Source organism: Amaranthus tricolor, chromosome 13 (assembly GCF_026212465.1).
Source record: "Amaranthus tricolor cultivar Red isolate AtriRed21 chromosome 13, ASM2621246v1, whole genome shotgun sequence".
Taxonomy (NCBI): domain Eukaryota; kingdom Viridiplantae; phylum Streptophyta; class Magnoliopsida; order Caryophyllales; family Amaranthaceae; genus Amaranthus; species Amaranthus tricolor.
The window spans coordinates 903853-921533 of record NC_080059.1 but is presented as its reverse complement, the minus strand read 5'-3'; the positions used below and the strand labels follow the sequence as shown (position 1 = coordinate 921533).

The 17681-nt window shown below is 31.2% G+C and overlaps 2 protein-coding genes across 4 annotated transcripts; one reads left to right on the top strand and one right to left on the bottom strand.

Annotated features, from left to right (window-relative positions):
* Positions 1-941: 941 nt before the first annotated feature.
* On the top strand, positions 942-7420 carry LOC130797920 (pachytene checkpoint protein 2 homolog). 3 transcript variants are annotated; one of them, XM_057660711.1, is made up of 15 exons: positions 942-1324; positions 1435-1498; positions 2195-2260; positions 2815-2921; positions 3025-3092; positions 3201-3304; positions 3377-3481; positions 4960-5049; positions 5157-5232; positions 5512-5581; positions 5677-5747; positions 5865-5955; positions 6630-6757; positions 6881-7006; positions 7104-7420. In XM_057660711.1, the coding sequence occupies exons 4-15, from the start codon at positions 2816-2818 to the stop codon at positions 7242-7244; spliced, it is 1176 nt and encodes a 391-aa protein (XP_057516694.1). In that variant the 5' UTR covers positions 942-1324; positions 1435-1498; positions 2195-2260; position 2815; the 3' UTR covers positions 7245-7420. The 3 variants fall into 3 exon arrangements, with proteins under 3 accessions (XP_057516694.1, XP_057516692.1, XP_057516693.1); XM_057660709.1 differs by lacking the exon at positions 2195-2260 and having other exon boundaries at positions 6881-6997; XM_057660710.1 differs by lacking the exon at positions 2195-2260.
* Positions 7421-7658: 238 nt separating this feature from the next.
* On the bottom strand, positions 7659-9765 carry LOC130797919 (pentatricopeptide repeat-containing protein At3g48250, chloroplastic). Its single transcript, XM_057660708.1, has one exon. The coding sequence runs from the start codon at positions 9638-9640 to the stop codon at positions 7754-7756; it is 1887 nt and encodes a 628-aa protein (XP_057516691.1). The 5' UTR covers positions 9641-9765; the 3' UTR covers positions 7659-7753.
* Between the last annotated feature and the right edge of the window lie 7916 nt (positions 9766-17681).

Genomic DNA, 17681 nt, shown 5'->3' with positions numbered 1-17681 from the left:
AAATAAAAATAAAAATAAAAACAAAAATTTTAAAAATAGTTAAAAAAAACTAAAAAAAAATTAATAATAATAAAAAAAATAAAAAGTATAAAAAAATATAAAATAACAATAATAATAATTAAAAAAAAAAAATAATAATAATAAAATTAAAAATAAATATAAAATTTAAAAAATAATTTTTTTTAAAAAAAAGAATAATAATATTTATTATTATTATTATTATTATTTATTATTATTATTATTATTATTATTATTATTATTATTATTATTATTATTATTATTATTATTCTTTTTTTTAAAAATTTTTTTTTTTAATTTTATTTTTATTTTTAATTTTATTATTATTATTATTTTTTTAATTATTATTATTGTTATTTTATATTTTTTTATACTTTTTATTTTTTCTTTATTATTATTAATTTTTTTTAAATTTTTTTTAGCTTTTAAAAAAATTTTTGTTTTTATTTTTATTTTTATTTTTATTATTAATATTATTTTTTGAAAAAAATTTTTATTTTTATTATTATATAAAAAAAATTTTTTTAAAAAAATTAATAATAATAATAATAATAATAAAAATAAAAATAAAAAAAATAATAATTGAAATTTGCAAAGAAACACCTTTAAAAACCCCTTTTTTGTAAAGAAACACCTTTTATAATTTTTTTTGTAAAAAAACACCTTTTAAGAGACTTTTTTAAAAAAAAAAACACCTTAAATCAGTTTCCGGTGGTCAACGCCGGAAAGTTGACAAAAGTCACCGGAAACTGATTTAAGGTGTTTTTTTTAAAAAAAGTCTCTTAAAAGGTGTTTTTTTACAAAAAAAAATTATAAAAGGTGTTTCTTTACAAAAAAAGGGTTTTAAAAGGTGTTTCCTTGCAAATTTCCCAAATTGTAATATATAGTACATACACTCAAGCTAACAAATTCCCGCTCAATTTCAAACCCCAAAACCCCTTCGAAACTCTTTTAGGGTTTTCTTCCCCAAATTCCTAAATTCAATCTATGTGAATCCTCGTTCTCATGCCATTTCACTCCTTCATCTCTCTCCGATACGCTGCATAATCACGTAGATTTCAATTTCGTCATTTTCATCATCAAAGAAAATCATCATTTTCTTCTTGTAAAAACTCTTTATCCAAGAAAATGAGCATTCCAATGGAGATTTCAGTTTCAGAAGCTCAGTCAACAACTCAACAGGGATTAATTGATAACTCTAAAGAGCAAAACGGTTTAGATTTAGCGTCTGCAGTTCCTTCGACGATTGTTCAAGAACAAGTATCAGCTTCTCCTGTTATTGCCGATGATAAATTCCTAGTTTCAGGTTCCTTTACTTTCTCTACTTTGTAGTTGTTAATTATAGGTTTTGTTTAGCTAAAATATGATTTCTTGAGATTTTGATTTTTTCCCCCCATATTTTGCCCTAATTTTCAGTTGAAGTGTGCTTGAAACCCTCAAGTACTGCTCGCTTGGATGAAGTTCGCAAATCCGTTGAAAGGTTAAATAATTATTTTCTCAATCATTTGCGATTTTTTTGACTGGGTTATTCAATAAAGTTTTAATGGTTTTCATTTGTCCAATTCACTACCAATTTAATGCTCATTAATTTAAAACATGTAATTTAGTTGCTGTAGCCTCTAAGCTAGAAAGCTCTGTAACATCATACATGAACCAGGATGGTATGAAATTCTCAACATATGGAATGTTGTTAACCTGAGCCCATGTATCTCAAATCTGAAAGCTCAAGAGTCAAGACCCAAACCACTTGCAACAAGGATCTCAGGCAAACAAGTCAAGAATACATAATGTACTTGAGTGCTTGAAGATATGTGTGGTGGAGAGAGAAAACACTAAAGAGAGTATGAGAGTTAAGAGAGTGTTTCTAATCTATTAGCTTGAGGCAAACACATTGTATGTATGATGGTTTGTATTTAAGATTGTAATTGTTGAATTACATATAAGCTAATAAGAGATACATATCTTTTTATTGGTTGAGAAAGTGTATTGAAGATAACCATTATACTCGTAATATGTTGTGTTGTTGTTCTTGTTGCTCTTGACATTTTGTTACACTTGATTGTTCTTGTAGGTTCCTTTCAGACTATAGTTTGTTTCTCCCTATATTTCACAACAAAATACATTTAATATTTGTACTTAGTTGTTATGTTTAACGACATTGTTATTTGATGGCAAGGTACTTCGTGATGCGTAAATGAGTCAAAGGGAGAGTTGGTAGTAATTTTTAGTTTTCTACTAGTCGGTAAGAACTTTGCTTATGAATACTCCTGCTTTTATTGCTGGTTTCAAGTCCAAATAAAAGCAAAGGATTGTAGTGAATTAGTGACATTGACAACTAACATAATATCTCGTCACATCTTATGTCATGAACTGACCCATATTGTTGGAATTAAGGTTTTGATTTTTTTGTTAAGTACTAGCTTGTGAGAATGTTGGATTGAGATGGATATGACTTTGTAGGGAACTTGTTTGTTGTGATTGACTCGTGATCTACTATCTTTTAGAAAAGCTTTGGATTTTCATTTACATTTATTGATCGAGATCGGCACCTAAAGCCTTTGGCTTCTTGTTGTCTATTGACAAACCTGGATCAATGATGGGTGGCTATGTCATTTGGTATCATAGCATGGAACTCATCATCAAGACTCCTTCCATGAAGTTTTGCTTCTTGACGTCTTGTGGTTGAATTCCAAACAAGGCCATGGAAAAAATTGTACTGAACGGATTATAGTTTTCAACATGAATTTTTATACGGATGTTTAGTGATTGTCCCTCATAGTTATTTGTTCACGGCAGTATGCTAGAAAAGAGAAGCCTGAGTTACACAAATGGTTCTGTTCCTGTCCCTAATGATGAGCAATATTTAATAGACAATGTGCAGAGGATTTGTATTTGTGACACAGGTAAGCATTTTAGTTCTTTTTTGGTTTAAAATGTTTTATAACCATCATGTTGGTACTTCGTGTTTGGTATTGATACTCTAAAATATTTCACAACTGTTTTTAGATGAATGGGTGAAGAGTGGCGAGGTTCTTTTATTCTGGCAGGTCAAACCACTTGTGCATGTGTATCAGGTATTTCTATTATAGCCAACATGGCCTAGTCTTTTTGCTTGCTTTTAATGGTTTCTTTTACATTGGAACACTGTTTTGATATGGTTTTGTGTATTTCTTTAAAACCAGCTTAGTGAGGAAGGACCTTGTGAGGAGTTAGGAGGAGACGGTCAAAGTTCTAGCTTTAATGAATGGACTCTTCCAGCCAAGGAATTCGATGGAATGTGGGAAAGGTGAGTATGTGTCCTTCCACCTCTTTTAAAGAATTTAATTGTATTGTAACATTATGAATGTTCCATCTGCAGCTTGATTTTTGAATCTGGGCTGAAGGAAAGATTGCTGCGCTATGCAGCAAGTGCGTTGCTTTTTAGTGAAAAGGGTGTTAATTCGTTCTTGGTGTCCTGGAACCGGTAATGGAGAACCCATCTCACCATTATATTCTTATAATATTACTTTGTTTATGCTTTCTACAATCTACTAGCCCTTATGCTTTCTGTTCCACTTTACTGCCAGATTTTTTAAAATTAATTAGTTTGTTAGTATTATCATTATATTGCATGATTTCATTTGATGAGAGCTTGATCCTCAGATACGTGTTCATTTCATCGTTTATGTTCAGCTGCATATCAATATATTCCTACCATGTTTCTCTTGATCAAGGCTTAAATTTTTTCCTTGTGGGTACTAAGTGGTATTTTACTATTGCTTTTTATTCTTGAAACCAACATATTCATTTTCAGAACCTGTTACTCATTCTCTGTCTAAATTGAAATAAATGTCTCTTTACAAAGAAAAGATGAAAAGCTCTCTAATTTACAGTTCCTTTCTAGGATCAGATGCCCTTCAGAACTGACAATTGTTAACCACAATTTGCGTATTTATCTTTTGTTACTTGTCAGTCTTATCATTAGCTTGGACACACATAGGTAAAATGATGCTAGGCTTCTTTCTTTACAGGTCTCTCATACGTGCAACGGCACTTTATTTTCTTTTTGTTTTCAAGAATAAAATTTTAGCCTTTTCCCATTCTCCTCTCATCCCGTGGGCCCCTCTTTTCAACTCTCTACTTTGAGTAGAAGGAATGAGTGAAGTTTCTACTCTCTTGTATTTTAGATATTTTATACATTAACAAACATATGATTGGCACTGGATACAGAGGATACTGGCTCAATGTTACAAGTTCGCTAATTGCGATAGGTGAGCTGATTAGCAAGTGTTCTTTTTATAGAATATGGAGTATGGTGTCCATCACCAGACACGATGGTTGGTTATGATCACAGCTCTAAGTTGGAATGTGTATAGGTCACCGGGTAGCAAATGAACGGACTGTTGATTGCGTGCGTATTTTACAACATGACATGTTATAAGCTAGCTTGTGACCAGATTTCACAAATTGAATTTGCAGTAGAGCCTTCGGTGAATGTGGACTTTAATCTTACTGTGTATAACTTTTGTATTTAGATATTTAGAGAAGGGGGTGTAATCTTAAGCTTTGGAAGGAAGGCTGGACAACATGCTACTTATGCTCCCGATATTTCTAGTGTAACAAAACCATTGAGACTGTCTGTCTATGTTCACTACTACATTATATTTTTTAATGACATTTATCTCTGAATTAGAAATAAATATCTGTAATATGCTTTGAAAATGACAGTTTGGCAGTCTATTGTTACTAATTTTGCTACCTGTTCAAATACTGATTTGGTTTGAGGTCACTTTGTGGTTGGTTCTTGGATATTATTCAATTCAATAAATCAAGCAATTTATCTGGATTTCTTTTTGTTCTGGAATCTGAATTAGTCCACTGAGTTTTCTCTATGAAAGAACTCCTATTTGGTCCTTTTCTTACTGTTTTTCCTTTTATTTTCTTGAACTAAATGTATGGCAGAATCATTCTCCTGCATGGACCTCCAGGTACAGGAAAAACATCATTATGTAAGGCATTGGCTCAGAAACTATCAATACGGTTCAGCTCCAGGTTTGTTAATTTTCTTTTAATTTGAATTTCCTAACTTCAGAAATTGTATTTATTGAATATGCGACTAACTTATTTACTGACGTGATGTGTTTTTCTTACAAAATTAGATATCCACAGTCCCTGTTGATCGAAGTTAATGCCCATTCTTTGTTCAGCAAATGGTTTTCAGAAAGTGGCAAGTTGGTAAGTACTTCTCAGCGGACTTGATGGTAGTCTAGTCAGGCATTTCTGTTTAACTTTTATAGCAAAAATTTGAAATATTTGAAGGTAGTGTCTCATAGCTTAGCAATACAATATGTGCGGATTTGTTCCTTCCTACTTTTGTCGACAAGTGATGTTTTAGATTCAGTTACTGCAACTATTTTTACTGGCTTCTCATTTTCTATTTTCACTACGGTTGACTTTTAAACTATGCATAGTTTATCTTCAAATCTTCACTGAGTGGGATCCCTGTTATGTTAGGTTGCGAAACTTTTTCAAAATATTCAAGAAATGGTTGAGGATGAAAACAACCTGGTGTTTGTCTTGATTGGTGAGTTGTACTTTTTCAAAGGAAAGGAAGTACAAAAAACATTTTTTACTTTGATCTCAAATCTTTCGATTAATGAATTGGGTATGATCTTGCAGATGAAGTTGAAAGTCTTGCAGCTGCTAGAAAAGCTGCCTTGTCTGGTTCCGAGCCCTCTGATTCTATTAGGGTATCTAGCATCTGTTGCTCAATATTAGTTTCCTTAAAGTATACAGAATGTCATTATGGAATGTATTAAATGTCTTATTCTGTCCTGAAGTGCTACTAATTATGTCTGGCTTTTCAGGTAGTGAATGCGCTACTCACTCAGTTGGACAAATTGAAAGCTTCATCAAATGTGATAATCATGACGACCTCCAATATTACTGCGGCTATAGGTATGTGTTTACTGTTGTTCCAGATCCTGTACATTTTTTAGGGATGGTTCCCAACTTCCAGGTCTTGTATCTTAGATTTCAGAATATTGTAGGTATAGCATCACAGCATCTGGCGGCTTGATTAGAAGTTTTTTGGTCAAACTTCAAAAAAGAACCAAGCATATAAGAACTCAACTCCCTCTTTGGGTTGCCTCTGTTATACCAGTGGTGCTATACAAGCTATTAGAAATTTAGAATACTGAAAAAATCACTTCTAAAACATACAACCTATTTTTACAAGGTCATAATAGACGTAATGACAATGGCTTGTGTAAATGTTGAAAACTAATATGAATCTGATCTGATTTCAGTAAGGTCTATTTTCTGTGCTGATTTCATTTTAAAGATAGTAGATAAAATCAATGAAAAGATAGGAGAATGGGAGATACATTGCCATGGCACTCAGCCACTTGTACATAATCTCATGAACAGTCCCTCATTCATGACTTTATACTAAACAAAAACGCTTAGGCTGTAGGAGTCTCATGGGGATTTTTATGAATCTGTAAGTTTTGGCAGCCATTACTGGAGCTAATTATTTGTTTGTTCAACTGTGTATATTAGCAAATTGTGCCCTTCACCTCATTAAGGTATTTGAACATCCAGTTCAATGTACTTGCTCTTTTGCTTTGTAGACATTGCATTTGTTGATAGGGCAGATATTAAAGCATATGTGGGTCCTCCACCCTTGCAAGCACGTTATGAAATACTTCGATCCTGCGTGCAAGAGCTTCTAAGAACCAGAATATTGAATATTCTCGAGGTCAGATGTTCTCTCTGTCTGGTACTGCCATCCGGTTTCCTAGTGCTTTCCATCTCCTTTGCTCGGTGATAGTTCGGATAAATTAGCTTTGTAATTTGTATACTGACTATTTAGGCGATGTAGGATAATCCCGTTGATGTCCTGACTTTTCCCAGTCTCAAGGAAAAGTTGCTGCCATCTGAAATGCTAGAAACTCAGGCTTCATTGACATTGTCTAGAAAACTGCTTGAAGTTGCAGAAGTATGTGAGGTTAGAAGCATTAGTATTAGTATTTCTGCGGGTATCTCATGCTTTATAATGTGACGTATTAGTCAATAAAGCATAATATAATCTTCTCCCGTTGCAGGGTTTGAGCGGAAGATCGCTACGAAAGCTTCCATTTTTGACGCACGCAGCTGTAGCTCACTCCTTTAACTATGATCCTGTCAAATTTTTGTGCACAATGATTGATACAGCAAAAAGAGAGCGTTCTGAGCTACCCGACTAAATTTTGGTGTATTATTTGTAGTGGAATCTTTTGTTGTACAAGGTGAAATTTTAGGAATATACGTAGGGTTCTGTTTTATCTATTAAATATCACATTCATTGTAGTTTCACCGTTCTCTATGTGAATGAGTTTATGATTATCTATAATAGATTCTTTAAATCAAAGACGGTTGAAACTCCGATTTATGTGGTGCTAATAAGTTATTTTTGTAATTTTCACGACCGAGAATTTTTGGATTTGTGAGTAGGGTAGAGAATCTTTATAGACAAGGTGAAAAAAAATTAAATACTAATCCTTCACGTAGGTGGTTAGAATCAAACGAATCTTAAAAAAAGAAAAAAGAAGAGCTGAAAATTGAACAATCTTTCCAAGGTTAACCAGGCATTGTAAGTTTGTAACTTTGTTGCTAGCCTGTTACCAATCAAATCTAAAAATATGACCATTAAATTGAATAAGGGGACGAGAACATTTGTTCCACACACAAAACAACTAGCATCATTCTAGCTGCCTCAGCTAGGATGAATTTTCGGAGCGACACCAAACATTTCTTGAATCGTCTTTTGATTGCGCACTTGACTAGGGCTATCATAAAGCAGATCCTTGGCCTCAGAATGTCGACCTGCTTCAAAGAAAGACGAGATTATCTTTACATAAGCCGCGGTGGATGGGGAACCTTGCTTTGGCAAGGCTCCTAATAGATGCTTAGCATCTTGTATAGTTCCAGATTTGGAAATATATTCAACGAATGGCTCGGGATAAGGTGGATAGTTCTGTTGCTTCATCATACTCAGAAGGTCGAAAGCTTCTTCGAGTTTTCCATCACGCAGTAGCATCTCAATCATTGTTTTGTACGTAGCTTGCCAAGGTTTTAGATGAGCCTTGTGGACTGTCTCAACAAGAAATTTATATGCATCGAGTGTCTTACCACACAAGATGAAACCCTTTATTAAGACATCCAATGTATCACCATCGGGTTCATGGTTTTCTTCGAGCATCTGTTCAAACCACGACAATGCCTGATCCACTTGACCCGCAGCACAAAACCCTTGGAGTAATATAGTCCAAGTTTTTAAATCAGGAACACATCCTTCATCTACCATTTGTTTGAACAATGCACAGGCATCGTCAAATCTTTTTAGTTTACAAAGGCCGAACACTTCTTGGCTGTAAGTAATGTTATCAGGCTTATATCCCGCATTCCTCATGTCCTCCACGATCTTCTTCGCTTCATCAAATATTCCAAGTTTGCACAAACATCTATTTATTATATCATATGTTGCTTTCGTATGGTTATTTCCCGCCTCCAAGTACTTGTTAACAACCCGCATAACCAAAACCATATCTGGCTCAAAATCATGAGAAAGCTTTTTCAAAAGCATAACACATTCGTGTTCTAACAACTTGTATGGACCATCCATCATAAACTCGAACAACTTAACAGCATCTTCATTGCCGACACATCTCATCAATGCTACATACGACTCAATCTCAAATCCCTCGCTTCTCATTCGCGTCAATAGCTCCCAAAACTCACTCATGAATCCACGACGAGCTAAGACTCTAGCCATTCCACTATAAGTTATACTATTATGCTCAAACTTCCGGGAACTCGAAAGCCATTCAAAGAATTTCAAAGCTCTCAATGGTTCATTCTTCAATTTCCATATAACCTTAAACAAGAAATCATCATTTAATGGAAACTTAATATTCTCCAACTTCCTCTTCACTTCTGTACTCCAATCACACTCTAAAATCAATTTGACTATATCCTTAACAACATCATCTTCACCATTACCTACCTTCATTGATTGGAGAAATTCATTCCATTTTCCCACAATATCATCCAATTTTTCATTTTTAAGAGCCTTAATTATACCACCAGAGACCAGTAAATCAATTTTGAATCCTTTCTCTTTCATTTCAGAAGCAAGTTTCCAGAATTCTTCCATGAATTCTCTACAAGCTAAAGTCCTAAGCAACAAGTGAAAAGGAAGATAACTAGGCTCAAATTCTTTTTTATCACGTACCCAATTGAAAAAACCTAAAGATTTTTGTGGGTTTGTATTCAATTTCCTCAATACATAAACTACAGATTCATGGGTAAGTTTAGGGTTTAATACTTCTAATTCTTTCTCTACATTTTCTGACCAATCATTGGAAGACAATATTAATTCAATAACAGATTCCACCTTTGAAGAAAAGTATAAATTTTGATGAATTGTGATGGAAGTACAGTAAGAAGGCGAGCATTTGGAATGGAAAAATGGAAAAGATTGAATGAAGGAAGATAAGTGAGTCACCTGAGTAAATCTAAGCGAGTGAAAACCTGGTTGCCGAGTCGAGGAAAGCGAGTTGGCGAGTCTAGTAGATAAACGAAGAAGCTTGATTCTGTTCATGGCTATAGTTAAAAGCTGTAAAGAACTGTAAATTTGGGGTTTTGTTAGGGTTTATGAGTTCCAAATCGGAAATGTATAGTACACGATGATCATAATTCAAAATTAGACCCGTTTAGTTACAAAATCAACCGTGAGTCTGTATACGGGCTAAAAACCCGACTTATTCAAAATGCTCCTTTGTCCCTCTTTTAATACTAGCAAAGAGAAATATAATAGTGTTAAAAGAAAAAGGTGGATATTTAATAGTTAAAATTAAAAGAGTGTTAAATGTATGAATGAGATTAAAACAAGAAATTATTATTTAAAAATAAAAATAATGCAAAATGAAAAAGATATCTTAAAATGAAAAATAATGCAAAACGACTGGGATATGGGGAGCACTACATATTTAAATCAAAATTTTATTTTCTTATTTAGCATATTTATATCAAATGTCTCATTTTATATCAATAAACTTTTTTCCTTACTTAAACAAATCTCATGAGAATCAACTATTTACACAATTATCATTGAATGGATCATATTATTTAGACAATTATCATTATATATAATTTTTTTTCTTACTCACTCCTCTTATATAGTCTCTCCTCTTTTACTTAAAATTAGTGTATTATTCAATAAAATATTTAATTAAATAAGGATTAAACTATGATCAAGTCTAAAGGGATGCCAAAATAGCCTCACCTATTCACAAAATTTACCATGGATTTAGCTACATATAAATTGAGCCTATGACTTTTAACTTTAACTGAGAAATTTGTATGCAGACTTAATTGTATAAACGATTGTATGTATCAACTTTATCATCAACTTTAATGAATTATAAAAAGCCCGGTCAATTTATAAAATTTATAGATTTAGATATATATATTTTATTGAGTCTACCTTTTACTAAAAATTTCTTGTGTACCTTTTACTGAAAATTTCTTGTGTAGATTTAATAATAATATTAAATATTATATGAATCAACTTTAATTTGTTAATTGACTAGTGATGATAACTGAGAAAGGAGTGTGATTTAGTGAAGTAAAAGGTAAGAAATGTGTGAGATTGAAGAGTGATAAATAACGTAATTAATTAATATTTTAATAATTTTTAAAGATTTTACAATTATATTAAATTATTTCTGAATTAGTTTTAATAAATTTCTTTCATATACAAATTTAAATATATATATATATATATATATATATATATATATATATATATATATATTTTATAAATATAGTTACAATTTCTTAAATAAAGAGGTTCGAATCAAAATGATTATTTTATTATAAAGTGTGTGAGCCCTCGAAGGTGAGTCTTTTAGTCGGGTCTCGCAAGAAAATGAATTGAGATAAAAGTAAATAAATAAATAAACATAATGATAATAATAATAATAATAATAAGGATAGTAATAACAATAAGGATAAAAAGTCATAAAATCCTAAAGTTTCAAGCATAGCCGTCATTCTCAATCCCTACTCTTCCCTCTCCTCTTCTCTCAATCCCTTCTTCCTCACGCCTCCTTTCCTCATCAACTGCCGCCTATGTGACCACCAGCAAGTAGCCTTCAGGCTTCAGCCCTCCTCGCAACCAGCAGCAGGGACTGCGATTTTTCCCCCCAAACAGCAGCTAGCGCCACCCCCTGCTGTGCGTCTGCTGGAACCACGATCCTCGTTAGAGTTGATTTGAGAAGTCGACGATGATTCATTTCGTCGTGACATATTTTTAAAAGGCATTAAAGGCCTTAGATTAGTTTAGTTATGTTATCCATTTATATATCCTTGTTACATCTTCAGTTTTTAGCAGAGATGCTGCCAAAATTTTCACTTACCCACTTTTTCAACAGATCTTTAGCGTTATTTAAATTATTTTTCATAAAATTAATGTGTGGCTACTGGCTAAGCCACCAAGTCTATATAAGACTGAATAGTTTAGGCCTTAGGCTTGGTTTTTAAACATAGTTTTAGTTCATTTACTATAAATAAATGAAGTTTAGTTTAGTTCGCTCTAATGAAAGAGGATTTGAACTGAACTTATTAGTACGCTACAATTCACTTTGTAATTTAGATATTCAATTTGTATATGAAAATAAGTGTGTATAAATCAAATGAATTATAAGTTTTAAAAGTGGAGATATAGGAAATCTGTATAATCGACTTTTCAAGTTTGCGCTCAATGAAAGCGCTTAATAAATTTATAATTTGTTGTATGAGACGTACTTATTGTTATTTGACACGCTTCATGTATAAATTAAATAACCCAATTAATATAAACTATAAATAAATAAACTTTTAATTTTAAGACATTTTATTGAGAGACTTTTAAAAAATATATAGATTTAAACATATTTTTATGTCAAAAGAGATAAATCAATTACCTAATAAAAAACTAATAAAAAATAATGCGGTTTATAAGTTCATTTGATCTTGGTGGCAAACGTATTATCTCAATGTTTAATTTGCACCAACTTTAACCAACAATTGTGATAATCTCTTCTCTATTACGTCTAATAAATGAACTCTGGCCCATTTGACGATGAGTCAAGTTTTACTATGATTATGAATTTATGATTTACTCAAAAGTCATAATGACTTTCAAACTTTAGCTAATTGTCGTCAAATGAAGGCGTCATATGCTTATTATTTCCTATAGTTGACAAAAAGTCTTTTAGTAGATACTCTTTTTTATTTTGATTAAATGTCCAATTTAATCTGGCACCAATTATTTTTTTTTTTTAGAAAAAAGATCACAAAATAGTGAGTAAGTAAAAGAAGTGATAGCTTAATAATAAGTACTTCCTCCGTTTCATTATACTTGCTACATTTGACTTTTTACGCAATTCAATGTGTTATTTTGTTCATTTTTTATGTTGACTTATGCACTTCTAAAAATAATAAAAAGTTAATATTATGAAAGTATACGATTAGACAATTCGAACAAGATCCCACTTGATTATATTTTTACTTACATATTAGCTACAATATACAAAATAAGCTTGAATGATGAATAATGCCCAAAACGAAACGTAGCAAGTATTTCAGAACGGAGGAAATATGTAAATAGTTGAATCACATATTTAGAAGAATTCTAGTGCAAATAGAGAAGTTGCAAAACCCCTTGGAAGGGTTGCTCAACGCCTAACTCCTATCACTTGGTGCAACAAACTGCTGTCTCGCTTTGTGATGCTCCCACCTCAATCAAGGCAGCTTTTAGCCCTCAAATTCATGCTTTCCAATGCTCTAATATCCAATTTTTAGGGTAATAGAGACCTTCCAACATCTTCCACCAAAAAACCTTTATATTCATCCGCATGCAAAGAAATTTCACTTTTTTCAATGGGAAAAGAGAATTACAAATTTATTTGAAAGGGATGCATGTATATAGTGGAGAGGCCTATTCTTTTCCTTCTTGTTTAAAGGATGGTGCCCCAAAGCTGAAACTTTTAAAGATAAAGGGACTTTTTTGCAATTGGGTTTATATATAATCTTAGATTCTTGTATCCCTTTGCTTTTGGTCGGTTGATGGTTGTTAAAAAATTGTTCTACTTTTCCATGTTATGTTAATTTTGCTTAGCTTGGACCATTTTTTGTGTTTTCTATATATATGTCAATTAATTAAAATATGTTTAATTTGAGTTCGGGCATGAGCTTGAACAACATAAATAATATATTTGATGAGTATATTTGTGAAATATGTAAAATAGTATTGGTTTATATAATTGTATTTAGTGTAAATGTGTAATAATGACAATTCAAGATACTCTAGTAATATATTGTGCTTCGAAGAGAAAATAAAGTATTTTTACAAAAAAAAATAATATTTGTTAATAAATAAAGAGAGAAATAAAAAAAAAAAGTTAAAATGTATGGATAAAATTAAAAGCTAATAGTGGGTTATTTTCAAATATAGAAATAATACAAAATAAATAAGACGATCCAAAATAAAAAAAATAAGGCAAATTAAAGGAATAATCTAGCAAATTGGAAATCCACTTGCTATTGAAAGTGTTAATGCAAGAGTCAAACTACCCATATTTGAAGATGACTTCAATCACTCATTGGGAGACTCACCAGCGTGCCTTGATGAAGGATGTGTAGGGAATGCAAGGGAGGATATAAAGATTGAAGAAGAAGCTTCAGAGATTTTAGGTAAAAGAATAAAAAAAATCAAATTATATACTAATTGAAAGTAGGCTAGTTTAATCATAGGATTATATCTTAATCAAATAGCATATTGCATCAATTTTACATATAAAAAATTAATTCACAATAAAGAGTTAATTTGATCATCTATACTTCATGTCATCCTTAGAACTGACTCTGACCTTAATCACGAGCCTAATTTGTAGAATATTTATTATTACAAACAAGCAGCTAAGATAACATGTTTTGGAATTAATGTGATCAAAAACTTAAGTCTATGACTGAAATCCTAAAATGTGTTATACTCTCAGTCTCCCACCATTCATCGTAATGTCTTATTTTTTATTCTATATCGTTTCACTCATTTTGACTAATTTTTTTATTTGAAATCTTATGATAAACGTAAATGTAAAAGTTTCCTCTTGAAAATTTTAAATCTAAACATGCGTGTTCCACAATATGTATATTGCATGCTTAAGACAAACCCTACATTTCTTTTCTCCTAACATGTCATTTTGTGTGTATATAAATACCCAAACATATGCACCATTCTATTCCACATTTGCATCCATTCAATTCATTTGAACTTTCACATTCTTTTACCCAACTCTTTTTTATTCCAATTTTGTTTTGTGATAAAATGGTTGATTTTAATTATCCTAATTATTACCACATAATTGAAACAAATAATCCCATGTTTGTCATGCATGTTACTCCTCAAACAAAGCATTCTTATTTTGAGAGATTATTGATCATGATCAAGGTTCTTTCATGATACATTCCAAGTCATGAAGATCGATCGATGATGCTATATGCAAGGGGAATTAAGCACTCTTGGTCCGTAATCCAATCCGAATCTAATTGGTTACCACTAGCTAATTTGATAGAATATATAACATATTTAAGGTTTCAGCCAAAAATTTAAACCAATGGTTGAAATTAGAGGATATGTTATATTATATACTATCATATTTAGTAATAATTACTCATCTTTTTGTTTTTATAATTTTTTGATTTAATTGGATTCGTGGGTTTGGATTTAATATATAGTTGAGGTTTTGATTACCCTCTTTTCATGGTGAGGTACAATGTGAGATATTTGGAGTTCATAACTATGTAAATAATGGAATGGCGTTGAAAATTTAGCCCAGCTAACTTTAGCTAGGTTATATTTTTACTATAACTATGGAAATAAGTCTCATTTAATTTTTGAAATATGATTAAAGATTTAATGACAGACTAGACCACAAAGTACATTATTATTATATTTGAATATTGTTTTGCCTTACTGAAATAAACATAACATAAAATTAAATATTTATGTTAGAATAATTAATAGGAGTAGTAATTTCAAAATACAAAAATACAACTCTTATTATTACCTTTATTATTTTAATTGAGTTAATTAGTTAAATGTAAATTATTATTTGCTAAATTTCCTCTTCTTATTTGATAGTAATTAGTTGGAGACTAAATATATTAAGGAAAGTATATTTTTTTCTCAATAGTGTAAGTTTTTAAAAGAGTCATAGTAATAGGTTATTGTTTTTTCTTTGTGAAATCCTATGAATTAGGATGTTATATGTTTCCTTTAAAAAAAAGTTATGTGTTGCTCTTACTCATATTTGCATACCTAAATTTCAGAGAGCGCCTTGTGTGATTAGTGAGAGTTTTCATTTAAGATAGAGGAAGAATTTAAGAGTTCTCAAACAGAGTCTTGTATTATTCTTCGTTGATACTTAATAATAATGTAATGGTGAAATAGTTCTTTCACTAAAAGGTAAATGAAAGTAACATGTTGAATATGAGGAAGTAAATCTGCGTTTGCGTGCTATCTTGTTGTGGGTATTCCAATTAAAGTATTTGTTTTTCCTAACAATTCAAGATATTGAAGAATTAAAAAAGTAATGACAAACATATTAATAATTCAACTCCAAATTAGTACGAGGTCTTTTGGGAAGATGTCTATAACAAATTCATGCGAACTCGACCCAAAATAAAATGAATAATATCATACTAATATGGATCATTCACGGCTAATGTGTCCAACCATTAGGACCCATGAAACAACACTCTTTGGAAAAATATACGTTGACGTATTTGGTTGAAGATACCACTTTGTGTAGGTGTGCGTAAGAATTTGATTCTCATTTTTCATAAATTCTATCTTTTCTGCCCTTCTGTCTATATGGATTATTAATTATTAATCAAAATAGTTCCACATTACTTTAGGTTTTGTTTGAAAATGAATAACTTATTTTAAATATTAAATTTTAATTATAAAAAAAATAAAGAATCGAAGAATGACAACTTTTAGAAAGTCATTTTAAAATTCTTAACTTTAACTTTTTAAAAAAAGTGGTGAAATTAACTCAAATTTAAATTTATTTATTTTATTTGTCAAACGCTAAATTTAATTTGGCAAAATAACTTATTGGGTAATTTTAATTTATTTTGAAACAAATAAAGTGTTGGTGTTCAAACCAATCAATACTAATGTTTGGTAAACCAGCTGGTTGAAACAACTTATTGTTATGAATAAGTTGTTTTTGAACAAATGGCTCATAGCAGCGGGTTCAAAATTAACTGGTCAAACCAGTTAATAAAATCAACTGGTCAAATCAATTATTATAATGAGCTATTAGCGATTTGTCAAAAATCTAATGGTGATTAGTTGTCTTACTTACTAATTGGATTTGGAAGTGATGTTTGCTTATTTGTGACACACTAGTCCGTTTTTTAAGATCATATCAGGAAGGTATTATTACAAACAAAACATAGTTAGGTGTAAGAATCTTACTTTTCTTTCTCCTTTTACCTTTTGGATTGGTTGCTTTAGACAAACATTTACATCTACTAATGGCTAAGTAGCTACATATTGCGCTATGGGCCCAGGAAATTTAGATTGAACTATAAGTTTAATTATGCTAATTAGTTGACCTCTGGATTTTCTGCTGCAATGAAATCATGACATGTGCTTCTTTGAATAGCAAAATATTTGAGATTTTAATTTGGGTTACAGCATTTGGGATTGGGATAGACTCAACTAATCAAGCCAATCAAAAGGTTAAGTTATTGTTTGAGCATCGAATTTTTATTATGTATTCTATACCTCCTTTACATTGCACTAGAGCTCTTTGAAATAAAAACTTGTATGTAAATTTCACTTGATTTGAACTTGTGATCTAAATTTCTGATATTATGTCAAAATCCCAACTAAATGAAAGCTTAAGCTAATGGTTGATGTCTAATATTATAAATACTCTATTACAAAAGCACAAATTGTTGTGAGAGATGGTCTCTTTGAGAGACGTATTAGATATATGAGCTAAATAACCCAATTGAGACAAATTAAAGAGAAAATCAAAATGTGGACTTCTAGTTTTGAGGCCGTCTCTTAGAGAGACAGTCTCTCACAAGAGTAGTTGTTTGTGTCAATTGAAAGCCAAATATTATTTTTTTTGAGATAAAATATTAATTAAATTCAATCTTTCACGGTTAACTCTGTAATTAAAAAAAAAAAACTAGTCTTTTGAGAGACCGTCTCTTTGAGAGACGTATCTCAGACCCAACCCATTACAGATTAATGTCTACTTACCGTATTCTTAATGCCTACTTATATTATCCTTAATACTTATTTGTCATATCCTTAATGCCTACTTACAATATTTTAAAAAATATACAATGGGTCGGTTCAATTAGAGATTGTCTCTCAAAGAGACCGTCTCTCACGAGAATTTGTGAAACAAAAAAACGGTTTAAGAACTAAGGAATATTGGCGTCGGCCCATTCATACTACTGCCCAGTGCACCTTGTGGCTGGCCTGCTTAATAAATCCTGCTCGTAAGCAAAGTCAGGTTTTCGATTACCAATACATCTACTGATACTACATTGCTTCTCTTTTCATTTTT